Source organism: Caloenas nicobarica, chromosome 1 (genome assembly GCF_036013445.1).
Source record: "Caloenas nicobarica isolate bCalNic1 chromosome 1, bCalNic1.hap1, whole genome shotgun sequence".
Taxonomy (NCBI): Eukaryota; Metazoa; Chordata; class Aves; order Columbiformes; family Columbidae; genus Caloenas; species Caloenas nicobarica.
The window spans coordinates 108,225,738-108,245,061 of NC_088245.1; the positions used below are offsets into that span (position 1 = coordinate 108,225,738).

The following is a 19,324-nucleotide window of genomic DNA, read 5'->3' on the forward strand; positions in this document are numbered from 1 at the left end:
GAGGAAGCACCGGCGGGCCGACCGCGCCTCGTTTATTACTCCTCTTCCCCGCCCCTCGCTGTGCAGGCCGCCGCTCCGCGCACCGCCCGCCTCTCTGCTGTCACCGCCGGGGCTGTCGTTGTTACTTCACGCGGCGGCACCGTGCGCCCCGCTCGGGTTTCTCCGAAGCTGACAGGGGCTCGGTCAAGGTCAGCGGGCTGCAGCGCCCGGGCCGCGCCTCGGGCTGTTACCGGCCCCCTTGCCCCGGGCTGCCGCGAGGGGCCTTTCCCCGCGCCCCGCGCGCGCGGCCGTTGGGAGCCGTTGAGCCGCCGCCAGCCCCGAGGAGCCGGCGGAGTCCCGCGGGGCCTCCCGTCCTGCCCAGGGCGCTGCTGCCCCCGGGCCGCGGGAGCAGGGGCAGCCCTCAGGAGGCGGGGGTCTGGCCGCTGCCGGCACCCCAGGGCCGCCCCGCTCCTTTAGAAGCTAAGGCACCTGCTACTGCTTTTTCTTCCCTCGACTCGCAGTGCCATGGCTTTCCCCCCACTGATTCTTCTTTGAGCTATTGATTGAGAGACTTTGACCACGGGCAACTCTATCAGAAGTTTGGGTAACAGTTCATCCTTCAGTTGCTTCTCTTTTCTCTAAGATCTCCCATAACCCTGGTAAAATCAGCTCCTAGAAACTCTGCGGCAACTCCTGGCTTCCTCATAAGAGCAAAATTAATTTTGAGCATCCCGTTTCCTAGCACATTTTCCTGATTAGCTAAACTGGTGGTGGCAGCCTCAGCTTTGGCACAGGGGTTGGGCGACTTGCTGGCTTGTGCAGCAAGAGAAGGTGAGAGGCAGGCTGCGTGTGGATAACTTTGTGTCTCAGCCTTGCACCCCAGCTGCCAAAAGGACACAGACACCCCACGGAGATCACCCCAGCGATAGAAGGAACAGTGGAAAACTGCCATCCTTTGAAGCAGTAAACCTGCCTAGAAAGCTTTTTCATGTCGTTTTTCACTCACTGTGACAGAAGAGGTTTTAAACAGCATCTTCACCTTTTGCTGCAGCATGGCTCCTTGTGCCTGTCAGAGGTTAACATATTTATCATGTTCTGTAACACAACAAAAGCAACAACCAAAGACTTCCAGCACAGTACTTTCCTCTTTAGGTGTCTGGCACCGTGGTTTGGTGGCTGTATATAAGAATTGCAGTACACATTTTCTTTTGAGAAACGCTCCCACGTGAGGACAGCATAATGCTGTGCAGCATTTATGTTTGGTTAGTGCCTCATAAGGATTTTAGAGAGAATGTGGAGAAATAATTTAAGAGGCAAACCTGTTTCTCATTTTGAAGAGTTTGGGGCAAGTAACCTGTTTGATTTGGTCCATAGGTTGTGTGTGTTTTTTTGACAAAAGCACGAGTACATGAGATTTTGGTAGAATGATACCATGACCACCAGAGATGCCAGTCATTCCTGGCAGCTTTCCTCTTTAGGCAAGAGCAAGCCTTTTGCTATGAAAACTCTTATTAGCCTTGATCCAGTAATGCACCAATTAGCTGATGTAACAGGAGAAATGTGTAAATCTGCATTTAGAAGGTATTCAAGGTGCATGTTGGAGCCTTTGACCAACAAAATGCACTAGCGCATACATTTATGATCCTCCCCAATGCAAATCCTACTTCGTATTTTTTGCATTATAAGAAAGTTTGGTTGAATGGCTGGTATTAAAACTTGAAATGAAAAACACAATACTGGCAAAGTTAAGGGATTATTTGCACAGGAAAGCATTTATCTCTCTCAAGAACACTCGCAAGCTTTCAGCAACTAACATGCAAAACTAATCTGCAATGTAATGGGTTCATAACAACAGATGCATGGTGTGGTGCTTTCTGTAATTGTGAAAATTGTTGAAGTGTCAATTTAGAACAAATATGTAGGCTGGAATTGCTTAGTGGGATGCCACTGAGACATAATAAATAAGCCTTTTCTGCCTTCTAGATATTACCAAAATCTAGTTGATTGTAGATCTAAGATGGACCTTTGGGTTTCATTATGCAGGTTTTGACATTTGGTACCATTCTAAATCACGAGCTTGGAGGTCTGCGGCTTGGTCTTGAAACAGTGACAGTGTCTCATAGTAGCTACTCTATGTGAATATAATCAAGGGATATTTTCCTCTTAATTATATTCACTCGTCTTCCAAACAGTATCCTCACTATTCCTTGAGAATTTTTCCTAACAAGCTGTCACATTCTGAATATCTATTTCCAGTAGCTTAACCTGGTGCAATTTGTTCAAAGTTTGTATGCTTTTTTTGAAGCTAAAAACAAGGAGCATTTTTAAAGGAAGAAGCTTCATTTTATATACTGTAACCAAGTCTTCAGGAGCTGTGGTTCAGCACTGGTATGCCTGACATTCCCACTGAGCAACAGTCTCCTCAGACTCTACAAGTAACCTGAGTGAGAACAAATGAGAGATTCAGGTTTTGGGATATTTGAACTGTTTCTGCGCAAACCAAAAAATGTTAAATCTAGAAGAAAAGAGGTAAGTCATGCAACACACTTTCCTCTTTTGGAAATGTGGTCCAGGATCAAGGTTATAAAAAGAGCCACTCTGTCCCCAGAGTTGCCTATTCAAAAGTCCAGGCCAGAAGGGAACATCCAGCTTTCATATAATTTCTGAGGCCTTTTGCCCTTGCACAGAACCCAGCCTAACAAAACCAAGCCGAAACCTGAAAAGTCAACATCTGCTCTTACATAGTAACATAAAGACGATGCCACAATTTTCTCAAGCAGCGCTTTGCACCTATCAAATCCACTTAGTGCAGAATATTGATTACCACTTAGACACCAGGAACAATATGTTCACTGCAATTCACAAAGACAGCAAGTGTTCCAAAGAAAATAGATGTCCTTGAAACCAGTTTGGTTTTGGTTTTGGTGTTGTTTGCTTGTTTGTTTGTTTTTTACCATTTTGCAAATCCCTAAGCAGCAGTTGTTTCTCTAGACATAGCTGGGCTAATGGGGAGAGAGTCCTTCCTTTTCTTTCCCCCAGGGTTACAAACTTTAAAAAATATTCAAACAGCAAACCTGCATACCAAATTTGACTCCACAGGCAGATGTGCCACCTTTTTCCCTGATGCACATGCAGCTGCTGCATACCTTAGCTTCCTGATTATTTTTTTTTTTTTTAAGAAAGCACACACTGGAGCTGGTGGCATAAATGTCAGGCTGCAATTTCATTGCATGTTGACATTTTCAGGTATAAAGAAGGCTACTCCCTTTTTACCCACGGTCGGGAAAGTCAAGATCTCTTGGTTCAGGTAAGCACCAAGTTAACCAGAACACACCCAGGTCTGCAGGGAATCTGCAGGGTTGAGCTGTTCTTCCAAAGTGCAAATCCACCTGCCCGTGCCCTGGCAGCGATACCCGAAGCCTGCTCGCCAGTGCAGTGTCCCAGGTATCCGTCACACCCAGTGTCAAGGTGCCCGGGAGTCCATCCAGGGGCGCCTGGCCCCGACTAGCCCCACGCACAGGTGCATCCTCAGTCAAAACCACATCTCCCTCACTGCCAAGCAGGAGCGTCCTGCACAGGCTTCCCCCCCAAGAAGCACTGCCAAGGCGACAGCCACCTCACATGGAAATGCGTCCAGAGAGCCTGAATCGCAGGTGCAAGAATTTTTTCTATACTGTGAAGATCAGACACTTGGAAAATATTTTGATGTTTGAATTCTTTTCTGGGAAGCCACTGTACCAGCCTTCCACAAGTTAATGCAATTAGTGGTGTTTAAACTATTCCACGCAAACACTGTTAATGGACTTGTTGGTATGACTGTTTCTAGTGTGTTGCTCCACTTATTTTCATTCAGAGTGAGCAGGTCTCCAGGTAACCACAGAGATACTGCTGTCATGTCGATGAGGAGGAAAACAGTTAATTTTCTGATTGAATGGGAAAATAAGATTTTTTTTTTAAGTATGGATTCAAACAAAATATGTTTTCTTTTTCAAGGTCATTATGTAGAAACTTTACTAGAGTTTAAATGAAATGCTCCCTAAGAATTCTAATGAACTGCTTGGTTTTTTTCAAAAGTTAGATTCAAAATATTAAGGCTGTACAGCAGAAGCTAAACAACACAGGTGATTCTTGAAGAAATGCTTCCTGAAGAGGCCTAAAAATGCTACAGGCTTTAAAAGCTGACTTGCAGCAAAGCACACCTCCTTTGCAAGGGGAAACTTGGGCGTCTCAGAGTGAAGTCAAAACACCTTGGCCAACAAATCAACATTGGAACTGGGTTCAGAGATCTCGGGGATTCCGCTCGCTTTTCTTTCACTGCAGAGCATGAGGCGTTGCAAGCTCATTTGACCTACTGGCAAAGAATGAAGGCAAAGAAAATGACTGCTGGGTGACAGACTATAATCCGTAGCACAGTTTTCTATTCCGATCCACTGTTTCGCACAGGGAAGCACGTTGCACACAGCATCTGCTCATTACCACCCCTTGCAAATGAAGGACAGTGACATCTTGTATGAAATACAAGGTTAGTCATAGGGTGACCTTTCTGTTCCTTTCCTCTCTGCCTTCCTTCGAGAATGATAATTCTACACATACATATGCTCTGAGCACCCACAAGTAAGCAGAGCAAAATGTAATCAATTTCAAAATCAGCTTTGATTCCAAATTCCTCATCTCCTTTAGTTTTCAGCACATCCCTCACTCTAATCAAAAGTTCTTGCCTTTAGATTTTAAGTAGTTATCGGCCAAGTCTTTGGGAGCATGAATGATTGAAGAGTGCAAGCTGGCAGTGAAGAAATTATGCAGGTCTTCTCAATAGTTTCCACAAAGCCAGAATTTCACTTATAGAAGACAAAGTGCATTAGAAATCTAAAGCCCAAACCAAACCAAACGCAAGCCCCTAACAAACAAACCGCACAACCAACCAACCACCAACAACCAAAAAAACCCCACAGCCACCCACCAGTAAATAAAGTAGCAAAGAGAAGAATTAAAAAAAACCAAACCCGATGCTTGCTAAATCTCTATCGATGCAGAGAGCTCACATTTTCTCTGTGGCTGATAGTTGGGATTATTTACATTATTTCTCTCTATCAGACAGCTAAATCAGATCAACTGCACAAGACTCAGGCATGTGTGTTTATAAAGTTTGGTTAAAAACTTTGTTCTGATTTAAGTACCTGTGGCTCTCCGGCCTTTGTCACTCAGTTCAGGAACTGAGGAGTAAACAACCAGCTTAAAGCCAGAAGTTACCTCCAGTTCTCCAAAAAACAATGTTTAATGGATTAGTCAAACAGAAAATCACTTATCTCCAGTTTTCAGCACATTTTGAATAACTGCTAGTTTACATTTCAGATGGGATAAAACCAAACCAGGCTCCCATCCAGTAAGACCTCCCTTAGACCGTGAAATATCTGAACCCCCACTAAGATGAGTAATGCTAGAGAAAACCTCGAGAAAACCTGGGGAAAGAGAACACTTTCAACTTAGGAAGATGGAGCTGACTGTCAACAGCATTCTGATTTTTAGTATTCAAGTACTGGTTATTAATACTTTAACAGTATTTGGCCTAGATTTCTTCACATATGAAGAATATTTTCTCTTTTGCAGTCCTAAACCTAACAGATTGCTCCTTGTGTTAGGTCACATTCAGCAGGTCACAGGGGTGAGAAATAAGCATTTCCTTGAGGGACAAGACGCAGCTTCAAGAGGTCTGATTTAAAATGTTTGCATGGGCAGAAGATTAAATATTCTTACTGGGCCTGATTAATTTTCCAGGTTTTGACTTGGTCAAAGTATCTTTGACTTCTTTCCATGTCATGGTTCAGTGCTTTCATTGCCATTGTTCTTACATACTCTTTTAAGACAAGATTCTCACTTTTAGCCTTTCTCAAGTAATTTCTCACTGAAGAAATACTCATGATAAAGGTCACCTGAGTCTTCACATTTATTCCAGTTAAACAGGCTTGCTCTGTCTACTGATTAACAAAAGCCCAGCAAAATTGTGACTGTGGCAGGGAGCACAACATGGTTATGCACACATGTTGTACAAACAATGGAGAGGACTAGAATACGTGGTTCATTTTTATTCACATTTAGGTGATTTTTATATTGCTGTAGATGCCAGATGCATGAGGATACATGGGGCTTAGAAGCTTAGCAAAAGCAAAGCTGTCAATGCTGCTTAAAAGTATTTTAAATATCTGTAATCACAATGGTTTTGGTATTACCAGTTGGGACTGTGAAAAGTAAAGAAAACCTGAAGAGGCAAGAATTTATTTGAAGTGACAAATAAAAAAAGCTCATCTGTTACGTCAATACTCGCTTTTATAATAGGTACTAATGAAAACTTCATATATTTAGGCAAATATGGAAATTTAGTACTACTTCAACAAGAATCCTTAAATTGCATCTGCATTTTCTTCTTGCTGAGGCAGCCAAGAAATTGCAACATGTATTTAATACCAGCTTGCTATGTGAAGAAAGAAGTCTACCAATGTCCAAAATAGGAGCCTAAAAAAAAAAAAAATCAATAAGTAATTCACATTCGTGAACTAGCAACGTGAGAAGTAGGCAATAATTGGTAGGAGCATAGCTAAGGCACCTAGTGAGAGAGAAAGCAACATTAGCCTTTCGCAACACCCCGGCAACTATTTTCTCTGCTTGCATGATTCCCTGGCTTTGTCAGTGTGAGCTTATTGGCATTGGGTTTGATTTTAACATTTGGGTTTGGTAAGGTACGGTTCTCAGTACTTGTAATGATGAGACCTGAATGTACATAACACTGCACACCGGTCTGCATCTGGTCCTGAAGCTCTCTGGGTTACAGTGAGACAAGATGCGATGACAGACACTTCGTTTTCTCTGCCTCATCTACTTCAATTAGATTTATTCTTTGCTAGAGCAGTGTCACATGCTTGAGGCTATTAAAGCCACTGCCAAATAACTCGCCATTCTTGTATGGGTAGAAAATTTTACGTCCAGATACGTTGTCACTCAAATGCAGTCCGTTTTCAGGCATCTCTCTGCCAGCATGACAGGAATCATTCCAGAGAAGTTTTATAATGCTATAAGTGAGACCTTCAGCCCATCATTGTGTCAAATCGCATTTCTGTCAAAGTAATAAAGAGTTTCTTCCTGCACTTTGCAGTGAAAAACAAGTTAATTAACAACTCACTTCCTGTTCAAATCCAAGACACCTAGAAGGCACAGAGCATTCCTGACCTTTTCACTGGAACCAATACATGCTTTGCTAATAGCCTTATAATAGAAACATCTACATCTTCTTTTGATCTGGGAAATTCCAAATAACAGCTCTTTGAAGAAAAGAGTTGAGCTGATGGTAGCAGTAAGATTTCCAGAAGTAGTAGTAAAATCTAATCCTTTGTGTTACCTGACAGCCTTGTTTCCTCTGGAAGTTTAAATCCAGTTGGAGAACTGTGAATGACTTCAGTATTGCTCTAGAGTGCTCTTAGCTATTCACACAGCAACAAAGAAGTAAACTATCAGGTTATTACTTTGGCACATACATGCACATAGGACAAAAGTCAGATAACCTTTCTTACATCCCTAAATCAGAAGGTCAATGAGGTACAGATCTTCACGTGGCATGCACACACCACTGCAGCATGAAACCAACTTGTGGAGCATCCCCTTTGTTTTCTGTTTAACAGAGGCACAGCAATGCCTCAGTCCAGCCTGCAAAGAGACACCAGCCAGAGCCTGCAGAAGGCAACTACCATACCCAAGCAGCAGCATCAGCACCTTCACCTGGGCAGAGGTGGTGGGCTGCATCCTTAGGCAGGCAGTTCCCCTCCCGTGTGTCACAGGGGTGCTAGGACAGACATTTCTAGAGTGTGAAGGCAGCAGATTCAAGACAAGCAGAGGTTTAGAGTCCAAGATTGCTGCCATTTATAACTATGCAGAAGAAAGCTGAGGAAGCATGAGGCCTGAGTCAGGGGACCTAGAGGGTGAGTGAAAATGTGGGTGGGAAAACTCAGGCTTGCCCCAGACTTGCACCCAACTGGAGAGAGAGGTGCTGCTCCAGTTAGTGCACTGGTGACACTTGGGAGCTTGGAATCAGCACTTTGACTGATTCAGTCCCATTGACTTTTAACATATCTCAGTTACTCCAAGTCTACTATTGAAGCTCACAGCCATTGCAGTAACATGTCATCCTTGCGTTAGAGCTCCACAAGCACAGGTTACTGAGCTGCGTTTCCAAGGTGAGAAGGCACTTCGGGTCAGAGCATCAGAAATTTTCTGTTCCCAAGATCGGTGACACACACCATGCACAAACACCCTGAAGATTTGGTGAGAGACTTACCATCCATTAATGAACTAGCTTTCTCCAGCCAACAGTGCTTTTGCTGGGGTCTCAAAATTTATGTCTTTTCTCCCCGCCTTGTGCTTTCATTGGCTAAATGGCTGCATCTGTACTTCCAGCTGGGCTCAGTAAATTTGGCTCTTTGAATTGAGAGAAGACAAATTATCTAGTAGAAGCAATTTCCACACAAGTGCACCTACTTTTCTACTTATGCTTTCTTAGCTGCTGTTCTGCTTTTTGGTGCTTTGTGTTGAGAGAAAGTGCATGGTGCACAGATTGTATGACCTGTGCCATCTCCTGCACTTCTTGTGTCCTTCACAAAAACTATCCCCGGAAGGGTGTAAACCCGAGTGACAGGTCATCCTGTATCAGGGACAGCTGCCCAGCTTAATTTTCCCTCCCCAAAACCACTCCCACAAAATCTTAAACTTTTTGTTGCTGTACTCCGAGGAGGGGAAGGGCAGCCTGACGGGTCACTTCGCATAAGCCTGCTCACTGGCTAGTATGAAGCACTCAGGGAAGAGCTTCTTGTACTGAGGAAAATGATCTCCCACAGCACATGAAATTCCTGGGTCTGGGTGCAGCGAACAGTTTTTACCAGAGAAAGGTTTGAAAACAGATGCTTCTTCAGTGTCCTGATATTCAAAATTGCTTGTGAAGCTGCGCCATTCTTATCTCATTTGCTTTGTCATTTTAATGTTCGAGTTTTCTTCTCCAAGAGATACAGCCTATTACAACTTTTGAGATCATACTGGTAACAGTCAGTTATGTTTTCATGTGACTATCAGCTACATTCTCCTACATAAAAAAGGAAGATAAGAGAGTATGAAACCTACTTACCTGAAGGGCTAAGAGAGACCGGTAGGCCCTGCCTCCCTATCTTAACCTTTGCAATGTGTCAGAACAATTATTCTCATGGTTCTAGAGACTTGTCTAGAGTTACAGTTAATTCACTTGCTAAAATACACTAAGATACCCTGCAATTTGTAGGGTAACAATTTCAACAAAATTAATTTACACCTTAAGGTTTTCATCCTGTAGTACTAGCGCATTTAAAAACACACTTAAATTTCCAATAATTTTCGTTTTGTTTTCTTTAATGCATGAGAGCACCAAGTAATTTTGTTAGTTTAGGTGTTTGCACTGTAAACCCCACTCTGTCTAACAGTGGGACTGTGGGTGCTGAACAGAGAAACTCAGCTGCGTTGCCGGTTCAAGAAAAGCCTGACTGTAGCAGCGCAAAGTCTCTCAAATATCTGTTCCTGAGGCTGCCAGTGGTTTACACTAGCTACCTGGAAAAGTTTGTGCCTGCACAGGATTGGAAATCATATTGATTAAAAGAGCCAACACCAAACAGTGTGTTGAGGGGGTTCGACAGCCTTTGTTACCCTGAGTAGAAAGCGGAGGGGCCCGCTGCCATCCCCCAGCAGCGCACACAGCACCACGGCTTCCTGCAGACATTAAAAAAAATGTCTTTTGCTTCCTCGGCTGCTCTGTTCCAGGCTGGGAAGCTCTGGCAGCCCCTCACCTTCTGGATTGATGACCTAAGGAAGGTGGTTGTTTTCCAAAGGCAGGGAACAGCAGGAGCAGAGGGGCTGCGTCGGGAGGGCAGGAGGAGGGAAGCAGCTGCTGGAAGCAGGGGGGTGACTGGGCCAGGGCGTTCACAACCAGCTGCTAATTCCTAGGCCAGCTCAAGAGTCAGCTGAGGCCAAAGGTGCCAAGTGAAATGTAATTTCTGTCTGAAGGGTATTAATAACCATGGATACAAGTACCCGATGTTTAGTGTAGGGAGTTCAGCTCCACCTCCTCTGGCTCTTTTTAGGGTAAGGATTGCCCTGAACAGAAGCCAATGCTTGGAGGACCCTCTCCTCGCCAAAGCCGACGGGAACCGCAGCTGCCCAGCAGCTGCCACTCCCACACGGTTGAAAAACCTCCTCAATGCAGAAGCTGTGGAGTGGTTGGTTGTTTCTACTTTTAAGCAGTATTCCCACCTGCCTTTTGAACCACAGCTCGCCTGTGTGAAAGCTATCTTCTCTCTAACCAGCTTTCCCACTTCCCTCATCAATGCGCCTCTCTCCAGTTTCCAGCCCCAGGATCCTTTCTCCAGAGGAGCAGCAGACACCAGAGACCTCACACCTCTTGCCGTCTTGCACAGCAGCTGGGACTGCTGACTGGCCGTGCCCGTGGGTGGGAGTGCTGCGCATCACCCCCACCCAGCTGCGCATCACCCCCACCCAGCTGCCCTCTCTCGTTGCCTTCTGGCACTTGAATATTTGTGAGACCCACAAACTGTGGCGCCCCTGGCCACAGCCTCCCCCCACTCCCCAGGCAGGTCGGCAGGAGCACAAAAGCCCCAAACCCAGGCTACAAGTGTGAGAGTTGTCACAAGCAAGGAATTCACAGGAACACCAGGTGTTTTCACGCCACGCGAGCCCCGCAGCGGAGGAGCAGAAGAGCTGGTAACGCTGCAGCCCCAGGGCAGCCGCCCCTGCAGCGGGGCACCTGGTGCGGAGGGGAGCGGGGCCCGTGCATGTGTCAGTCAACTGTGCAAGATGAGTGAAATAAGTCTGTAACTTCAGCAGAATGTGAATTTCTGAGGGTATTGTTTCACAGCACTCTCTCACCTCACTTTTGCAGGTGCGAATTTCAGTCTTGGCTGTCGCAGAGTACGGCACTCCTGTGGACATTTCATACGCAAAGCAGCTCACAATATTTACTGGGCAGTTGGTTATCATATGCCTAGAAACAAAAATTTACTGCATGTAGTTGTGTTCAATCCTTTGACCTGTAGCATAGCATCTAACACTTTTCCTCATTTATCAATGGATTGTTAATAAGAAAAATACAGAAGGTGAAATTTGGGTAACAGAACATAATAAACACTTTGACTATTTACCATCTTATTTCCACACAGAACTTTTAAAAATGCTGACTGCTATGATCTCACATTAAGAAATACTTGAACCTTTTAGAGCTGAAAAAAGAACATTAAATTAACATTAAAGTGTTTTCTTAATAACATTTTACCCAATCAAGAATTTGAATATTATCATCCAAAGGTATGAGCCTGGCGTTTCACACTTGACTTCTACACATAAACAGAAGTCTACCACAAGACTGGTGTGTGCATATTAATGAAAAGTCATTTTACACAACTCTTCAAACAAAAATATTTTATCAATTTCATATCAAAATCACTTTGTAGCTCACCAGCATTTTCTGGTTTTCTTTAAATAGAAACCCAAATATTTTTTAAATCAGCAGTTTATATCCACAGGTTTAATGCATAACTAATCCTCCTTAAAAAAGGAGCAATCCAGGTGCTATGTGAAATGCTTTCTATTACTACAATGAAATTCAGCCAGAAGAGCTTGTATTTCTACAAACTCCATTCTCCCAGAATAATAAACTTCCAGGACAAAGCATTTTCCCAAAACCTTATTTAACCTTCCTTTACAAAGCATGACATATTGGATTTCTAACTTGGATTTATAAAAATGACAAGTTATCATCTCATCAGGAGGAAGAAAAAATGAATGTAATCTGATGAAAGGAAACTTGGTGCCAAATTCAGACTTCCATTTGCAAAAAATTGAACATTTCTGAGATGCTTCTTGTATTTCTGAGGTACAACTCGGGAATCAATACTTTACCTACCACAGACGCAACGGTTTATTGCTTTCCAGGGATGCAATTAGGAAGCCAGAAGTGTTCATTTCTGGATGCATGTTGCAAATGTATGACTACAAACCCAAACAGAATTCTCATTCCTTATGCCTCATTTCCCCTTGTTCTCCTAACTCTGCTACTAACTTCAGTAAAAATATGGAAGTAATCTAGAAATCCTTATTGCTGGAAATTGATGATGGGACTATTATCCTTTGTATAAAAAATACTTTAATGCAGTTATTTAGAAATGTTAAATAAGACCATTTCAGTGATAAAATATTTTATTAGTGCTTCTGTTTGAGTACATTGAGCAATGTATTGGGACTTTAAAAAAAATTCTCAAGTTTCATTATCCGATCTTTCAATCCCAGACACCACTGTTACAATAGCACATGCTATGGCAGAGGAAATCATTCCGACAGTGAGGTTCTGTATTACCAGTTGAGACCCATAAAGCAAGATGTGGGTACGATGGAGTGTGTATTTGATATCTCTATGGCATATCACAAAGATTATGGGAACTCTGCCAACCACGTGTGAACGTGAGCAGCCAACTGAATGCTACATCTCACCCAGTTGCTGGCAGGCAGGGTGGTGAGAGCTGTGATACAGGATATGCTGGCTGGGGCCAGCTCTACCATTTGACGAGATGACAAGTAGATTCTTTGGGGGGGCGGGGGGTGTCACTCTGAAGCATCACCAATATCACTCACCCACTCAATCCACGCTGTGCAAAAATATCCATTATTTAAATGCTTTAACAGAGATTGCTGACAAGGTATGAGATACTCCGTGGCTATTAAAGAACACACAGAGCCACGAACAGAAAAATGAGAGACCTTATTTTGAAAGGATGAAAGCAAACAGAGAAACTGGAAGAAATGAAGTAAGCATCGGTTTAAGTAAAATGATGAAAAGAAAGTCCTGCTGCAAAAACAGGACTATAAAGTGTATTGGTCCATAAGCATACAGCATAATGTAGCAAAGAGTACCACATAAAAACAGCAAATGAAACAATGTTGCACAATAGAGAACCTTGTGCATGAAATAATACAACATTTTATTCATGTTTTATAGATTACTTTTATTTATTTTTGCTTTAATAATGCATATTCTGTTCACTCTGTGCAAAACTGGGGACAGAGGCGGGTGTTTAAATGGTCTAATGAAAATCAAGCGGAGATGAACATTCCAGTTGCGGGAGAGGCCTATCAAAACCAGGAAAGCTAAAAAGCCACAGCTGCTCAAGACAAAGCTGCTCTCAGCTGCGCCCTTTTGTCCTGCCACCTCGCACAAACCTGGCTCTACTGACTGAGCAGCTGGACACTGAGGTGACCTCCGCCGGGCACCACTGGTCCTCCTGGTGGTGGTAGCTACATTAGGGAGACCTGGCTTGCAACCGGCTCCAGTCAGTGTGTGACAGAGAAAGGCACAATCATTGCAAAGACCAGATTTCTGTTGGTTTGTTTCCTTCTTGTAAATACGTTACTGTACACAACGTAAGTTTAAATTGTAGAGGGTTTGGGGACATAAAATTGCATATTTATCAGAACTTAAAACCATAACAAAAAGTAGGCTGTTCTATCTCAAAGCGAAAATAATCCCTCCAGTCCCAATGTTAACATTCATTCCTGGCTATATGCAGTACAAACATTTTAAAATCTGTGACAAAAGACAATTAAAAACCAAAAGTCAAAATCATAAAGCTTGTAAACAGATAATCTGAAATACATTTTATTTATGGAAAAATATCATCAAAATAGTACCACTATGGACTAAACTGCCTGAGTTTTCATTTCACCTAGGATCTTGAAGTAGAGAGCCTTTAGCACAAGAAGATCAATTTCAGTCACAACTAGTGCTGCACAGCACTGCTTCAGGTGGAAATTCTGTCTTCGCTGTTGGTATTTTTGTTGTGCTATCAAAAACTGTTGTGCTAATCCTTCAAATAAAGGGATGTTGAGGCAATTCTTAAATCATTTGGCACAAAGTTATTTTGGCTGGGGCATAAATTTGAGTCTCAGTCATGAAGAATAATGCAACATTCCACCTATCAAGTATTCACTTGGACTGAAGAGCTTTCTTTATGTCATTTACTTCCATCTGCAAGAAAAAAAAAATTGTCATGAAATTAGCTGCTTTAACAAACTGAGACACAGCTGATTCTGCTTGAAAAGCACATGTTCCATCTTGTCCACAGGTGTTGAGTTTTATACTATCCTTATTTCCACAGATTTCATGAATTGGGGTGACCTTCTCAGCTGTATAAGATGACCACTCATGGCTTCCTCCTCTCAGAGCTTGACAAGTGTAGTCACTGAATGCACCACAAGACCTTTCAAACTCTTTAAGTCACAACTTCTAGAAGCCATGCAGCTTGTTGCCATGAATTACTTGCAGAATGTGGACTCTGTCCATGCAGCAGCTGCTGCATGAGTAAACTGAACTGCTGACGATGAACACTGGTAGCTGAGGAGCAAAACCTACTGTCTCTCTCCCATAGGGATGGTTTTTATTGTAGGGATGGCAGTTGCCTTCTACATGCATCAAGCTACATCCAGGCACCTTAAGGGCTCTGATTGAGGTACAGCTGTGCAGTCAAAGGAGGTGGCTGAAGCCATCGTCACCCCTCATTGTACACTTGACCCCTCAGACAGACACTGGAAACCCTGAGCTAGGGGTATTAGATGTACTGAAACACATCTCAGTGCTCAGCTGCACCATATCATTGAGGCAGTCATCTTTAACACATGGACTGAGAGCTGTACTTTGTGACTATTGGAACATTGTTAAACTAATGCAAGTTTTTTTTTTTTTTTTTTGGTTGGACTCTCACCTTCATGTAAAGCTAATTATGCCCCCTTGGCTAGCATCTGAACATTTACCAATATAAGCAACATTTGAATTGGAGTAAGAGCATGAAGCTATAGTATCATAATTTTAAAACCATCAATGCAGGTCTCTGTATAAAGAGATAAAGCCATCTTAGGAGGTAGAGTCCAGACATCTGAATAGCCTGGCCTGTTAGACTAAATCAAGAGAAGCTATTAAAAATGTTCATTGATTTTATCTGAATAAATCTCAATTTTAGATTAATATGAATTGCACGTTGCTAGAAGCCATACTCCTATGTGGCTGCATTAATAAAGTCCTTTAGGCAGCCCTGGAGAACAGACATTGAGGTCCCCGGTTCCACCACCCTTTGCCATGTTCCCAAGCACTTTACTGAGCAGGAACAACCCAGTGAAATTACAATTCAATTTTCTCTCCCTAGTACATAGAAAGAGAGCAGTTGACCTGTACCATAAAAATATAAAATAGAATCAATACTAAATCACTTATCAAGTACATCACTCTCCAAAATGCAGAAAAGCAGTTTCAGCTACATTCCATACTGAAGCAGCCCAGCCAATGAAGCCAACAAAGGCCCAGTTCCGTCACTCTCACACGGGCATGGCAGGTGCTACCTGGCAAATGACTAAGCCAGCATGACAACATCTAGAGCTCAGGTACTCTGCAAACCACGGTAGTGGCCACTGGGCTCTTATTCAGAGTACCTTCTTTTATATTGTTTACGATACTTTAGTAAAGACAACCTGAGCACAGTGTGTAACACAGACATAAAAATCCTACTATATGAAATAATATTCCAAGCATAGCAACACTAGACAAGCCAACTACAAAATACAAAGCTCTGGGAGACAGTGAACCATCAAAAAATACAAGGTTTCGCTTGTGACAAAATCAAACCATCAACACTGAGACTAAAAGATATAGTTTGAATCCTATACTGTGTTTATTTTTTTAAATTTGTCTACTTGTGCTCATGAATTTTTAGATAACTATCAGGCGTTTCAGTAAGAACCCAGTATTGCAATGTATATGACACAGACTGGCAACACCATGAAGGGAACAGGTATATCCCTTTCAGAAATGTTAGTAGTTTTTGTTTCACTGGAATCTAAGTATCTTAGCAGAGCTTTATGTCCCATTCCTGAGGCTAAATCAAACCTGCCAATACTTCCATAACATTATAAATAATTTAAGTACCTGCAATCGTAGACGGATCTTCTTTTCTTCATCCAACTCAGACAGCAATTGTTTAATCTCTTTTCTGTTAAAAGAGTGTAAAAAAATCTTGGAATGAAAATGACTAAAGTAGTAGAATAAAAAAGAGCACCTCTTGGAAACATCTTTTTCCTGTTTCACTAGTCACCTATTCTCCTCTGAACAACTATTTAAAGTCAGTGCACTCTTGTATACTATATGCTGTACTACAGAGAGGTAAGTCTATAAAAAAGCACAGCACCCCCCACACCCCATCTGGCTAATGAATAACACATTTCCTCCCAATAGCCCCACATCCACAGGCTTTGCTCTGCACTCGCTGTATCAACACTCTATCAGCACCCAGTGGCCTTTTCTCCACACAAAATGTAGATGGATTGGCTGTTGGTGAGTTAGAGGAACTGGTAACACAAATCCTGCCCATGCTATCATGTACTTAAGCCACTTAAAAGCTGTTTATGGCAGCAATACAATGTAACATTCAATTTCATTTATAAGACTTAATGATCCCAAATATGGATTTGCTGTCATCCTTCTTTGTCAGGAAGCAGAACACAGCTATAGGGAGCAGACACCTCTTCATGTTCCCACTGAGTGATCTCACCTTAAGACAGAAACCAGTAGGTGGAAGCAGCCCTTGCAGGAAGGGCCAGGTCGACCAGAGGAGCAACTGGCAGCCAAAGAGCCGAAGCCGTGGGGCTCGCTGCTGGATCCAGCGAGAACTGTGCCCTCCCCATCTTCTCCCAGACTCCCCCCACACCTCTGTTCTGCCACAGTCTCTGCACGCTACTTCCCCTTTTCTTTTTCCTGCCTGGGCTACACACAACTGACAAGGTCGGTGGAAGTTTAGCTTCCAAAACATTAAATATTCTCAGGAATAGCAAAAGCTGCACACCGGCACCAGTTTCTCCTAGGAAATGAGCAGCATAAAGAAAATGAAGACGCCCAACACTAAAATATTAAGATTCAGGGTCACAAAGTTCTTCAAATGTCCTAATCACGATTACTTCTTTTGTAATACAAGCTTCCTGGGAAAACGTGCTAACAGTCAAACAACAAACTGATTTAATAATTTTAGGAACTTGTAATCATTTTTACTACAACTAGAACAAATGCACCCTTTATTAAGATCAATGCATGAGAGTTCCGAAATAGTTACTGGCAAATTAAATAACATAAGAACCTCTTCACTGCTTACAGCTTCTAATTCAACTTTTTAAACACCCCATAAACATCTGCTTACGTCATAACACAGGAAAAAAAAGCTGTTACACATGGATAGTGTCAGTCTTTATTCCTGAGCTTCTTACCCTTGAACATGTTCTGTCAGGAAAGCAGATGAAAATCAGTCACAAAGGCAAACTGTGCACAGTAACACAGAGGATGGCAAGCTTGGGAAGAAATTGCCACCCCTACGGGTGAACGGACGCATCCCACCTACACTTGTGATTTACAGTACTTACTTTTGCTGGTCTTTCATGGTTTCAATGATGGTTCTTAGCTCCTTAATTTGTGTTCTCAGCTCTTCCAGGGCAGTCTGACCTTGGCTCAAGTGCTCAGTCTTTGGCTTTCCTTCAGTACCGAATAGGGATGGGGAATTTGACCTGTGGCCTGTTGTTCCCATAGCAATTGAGTGAAATCCAGGTGACGGTGAGGGGGAGAGTGACGGTTGCACATTACTGCCACTAGCCAAACCTCCTGGTTTTGGAGGCAAAGAAGTTTTATTATCAGACACCTGCAACAAAAAGAATAACATTTAATGTCTGGAGAAATTTTTATGAAAATCAGACCTTGTCCTGGTTTCAGCTGGGACAGAGTTAATTTTCTTCCTAGTAGCTGGTATAGTGTTGGGTTTTAGATTTAGAATGAGAATAATGCTGATAGTACACTGATGATTTAGTTGCTGCTAAGTAGTCAAGGACTTTTCAGCTTGTGCAGCTGGCATGGCACAAGAAGCAGCTGGGACAGCTGACCCCGACTGACCAAAGGAATATCCCATGCCATGTGACCTCATGCTCAGCAAAAAAAGCTGGGGGAAGAAGAAGGAAGAGGGGGGGACATTCAGAGTGATGGTGTTTGTCTTCCCAAGTAAACATCACATGTGATGGAGCTTGGCTTTCCTGGAGATGGCTGAACACCTGCCTGCCCATGGGAAGTGGTGAATGAATCCCTTGTTTTGCTTCGCTTGCATGTGTGGCTTTTGCTTTACCTATTAAACTGGCTTTATCGCAACCAACAAGTTTTCTCACATTTAGTCTTCCAATTCTCTCCCCCATCCCACCCAGGGAGCGAGCAAGTGGCTGCATGGGGTTAAACCACAACAGAATCACAGAATCACAGAATGTTAGGGATTGGAAGGGACCTCAAAAGATCATCTAGTCCAATCTCCCTGCCAGAGCAGGAACACCTAGGTGAGGTTACACAGGAAGGCGTCCAGGCGGGTTTTGAATGTCTCTAGAGAAGGAGAATCCACAACCTCCCTGGGCAGCCTGTTCCAGTGTTCCATCACCCTCACTGAGAAGAAGTTTCTTCTCAAATTTAAGTGGAACCTCTTGTGTTCCAGCTTGAACCCATTACCCCTTGTCTTACTGTTGGTTGTCACTGAGAAGAGCCTGGCTCCATCCTCGTGACACCCACCCTTTATATATTTATAAACATTGATGAGGTCACCCCTCAGTCTCCTCTTCTCCAAGTTAAAGACACCCAGCTCCCTCAGCCTTTCCTCATAAGGGAGATGCTCCACTCCCTTAATCACCTTTGTGGCCCTGCGCTGGACTCTCTCCAGCAGTTCCCTGTCCTTCTTGAACTGAGGGGCCCAGAGCTGGACACAATATTCCAGATGAGGTCTCACCAGGGCAGAGTAGAGGGGAAGGAGAACCTCTCTCGACCTACTAACCACCCCCCTTCTAATACACCCCAGGATGCCATTGGCCTTCTTGGCCACAAGGGCACAGTGCTGGCTCATGGTCATCCTGCTGTCCACCAGGACCCCCAGGTCCCTTTCCCCTACACTGCTCTCTAATAGGTCATTCCCCAACCTATACTGGAACCTGGGGTTGTTCCTGCCCAGATGCAAGACTCTACACTTGCCCTTGTTATATTTCATTAAATTTTTCCCTGCCCAACTCTCTAGCCTGTCCAGATCTCGCTGGATGGCAGCATAGCCCTCTAACGAACACAGTTCATAGTAAAATACGGACAGTTTCGGCCAATGCATGGCAAATATAAGAATTAGTCATTATCTTTGTACATGTACATCAGAGGGGGTCTAGTTGGGATGCAGAA

General features: G+C 43.3%; 1 protein-coding gene across 3 annotated transcripts in view; it reads right to left on the bottom strand.

Moving 5' to 3' along the window:
* Window positions 1-12,298: 12,298 nt before the first annotated feature.
* SH3KBP1 (SH3 domain containing kinase binding protein 1) overlaps window positions 12,299-19,324 on the bottom strand; it is a 236,335-nt gene continuing 229,309 nt past the window's right edge. For all 3 annotated transcript variants that reach the window (XM_065646473.1, XM_065646464.1, XM_065646482.1), the window contains 3 exons: window positions 17,503-17,774; window positions 16,022-16,085; window positions 12,299-14,074 (listed from right to left, as the gene is read on the bottom strand). In XM_065646473.1, the coding sequence (XP_065502545.1) occupies window positions 14,033-14,074; window positions 16,022-16,085; window positions 17,503-17,774 (378 nt within the window). In that variant the 3' untranslated portion in view covers window positions 12,299-14,032. The remainder of the gene's footprint in view (window positions 14,075-16,021; window positions 16,086-17,502; window positions 17,775-19,324) is intronic.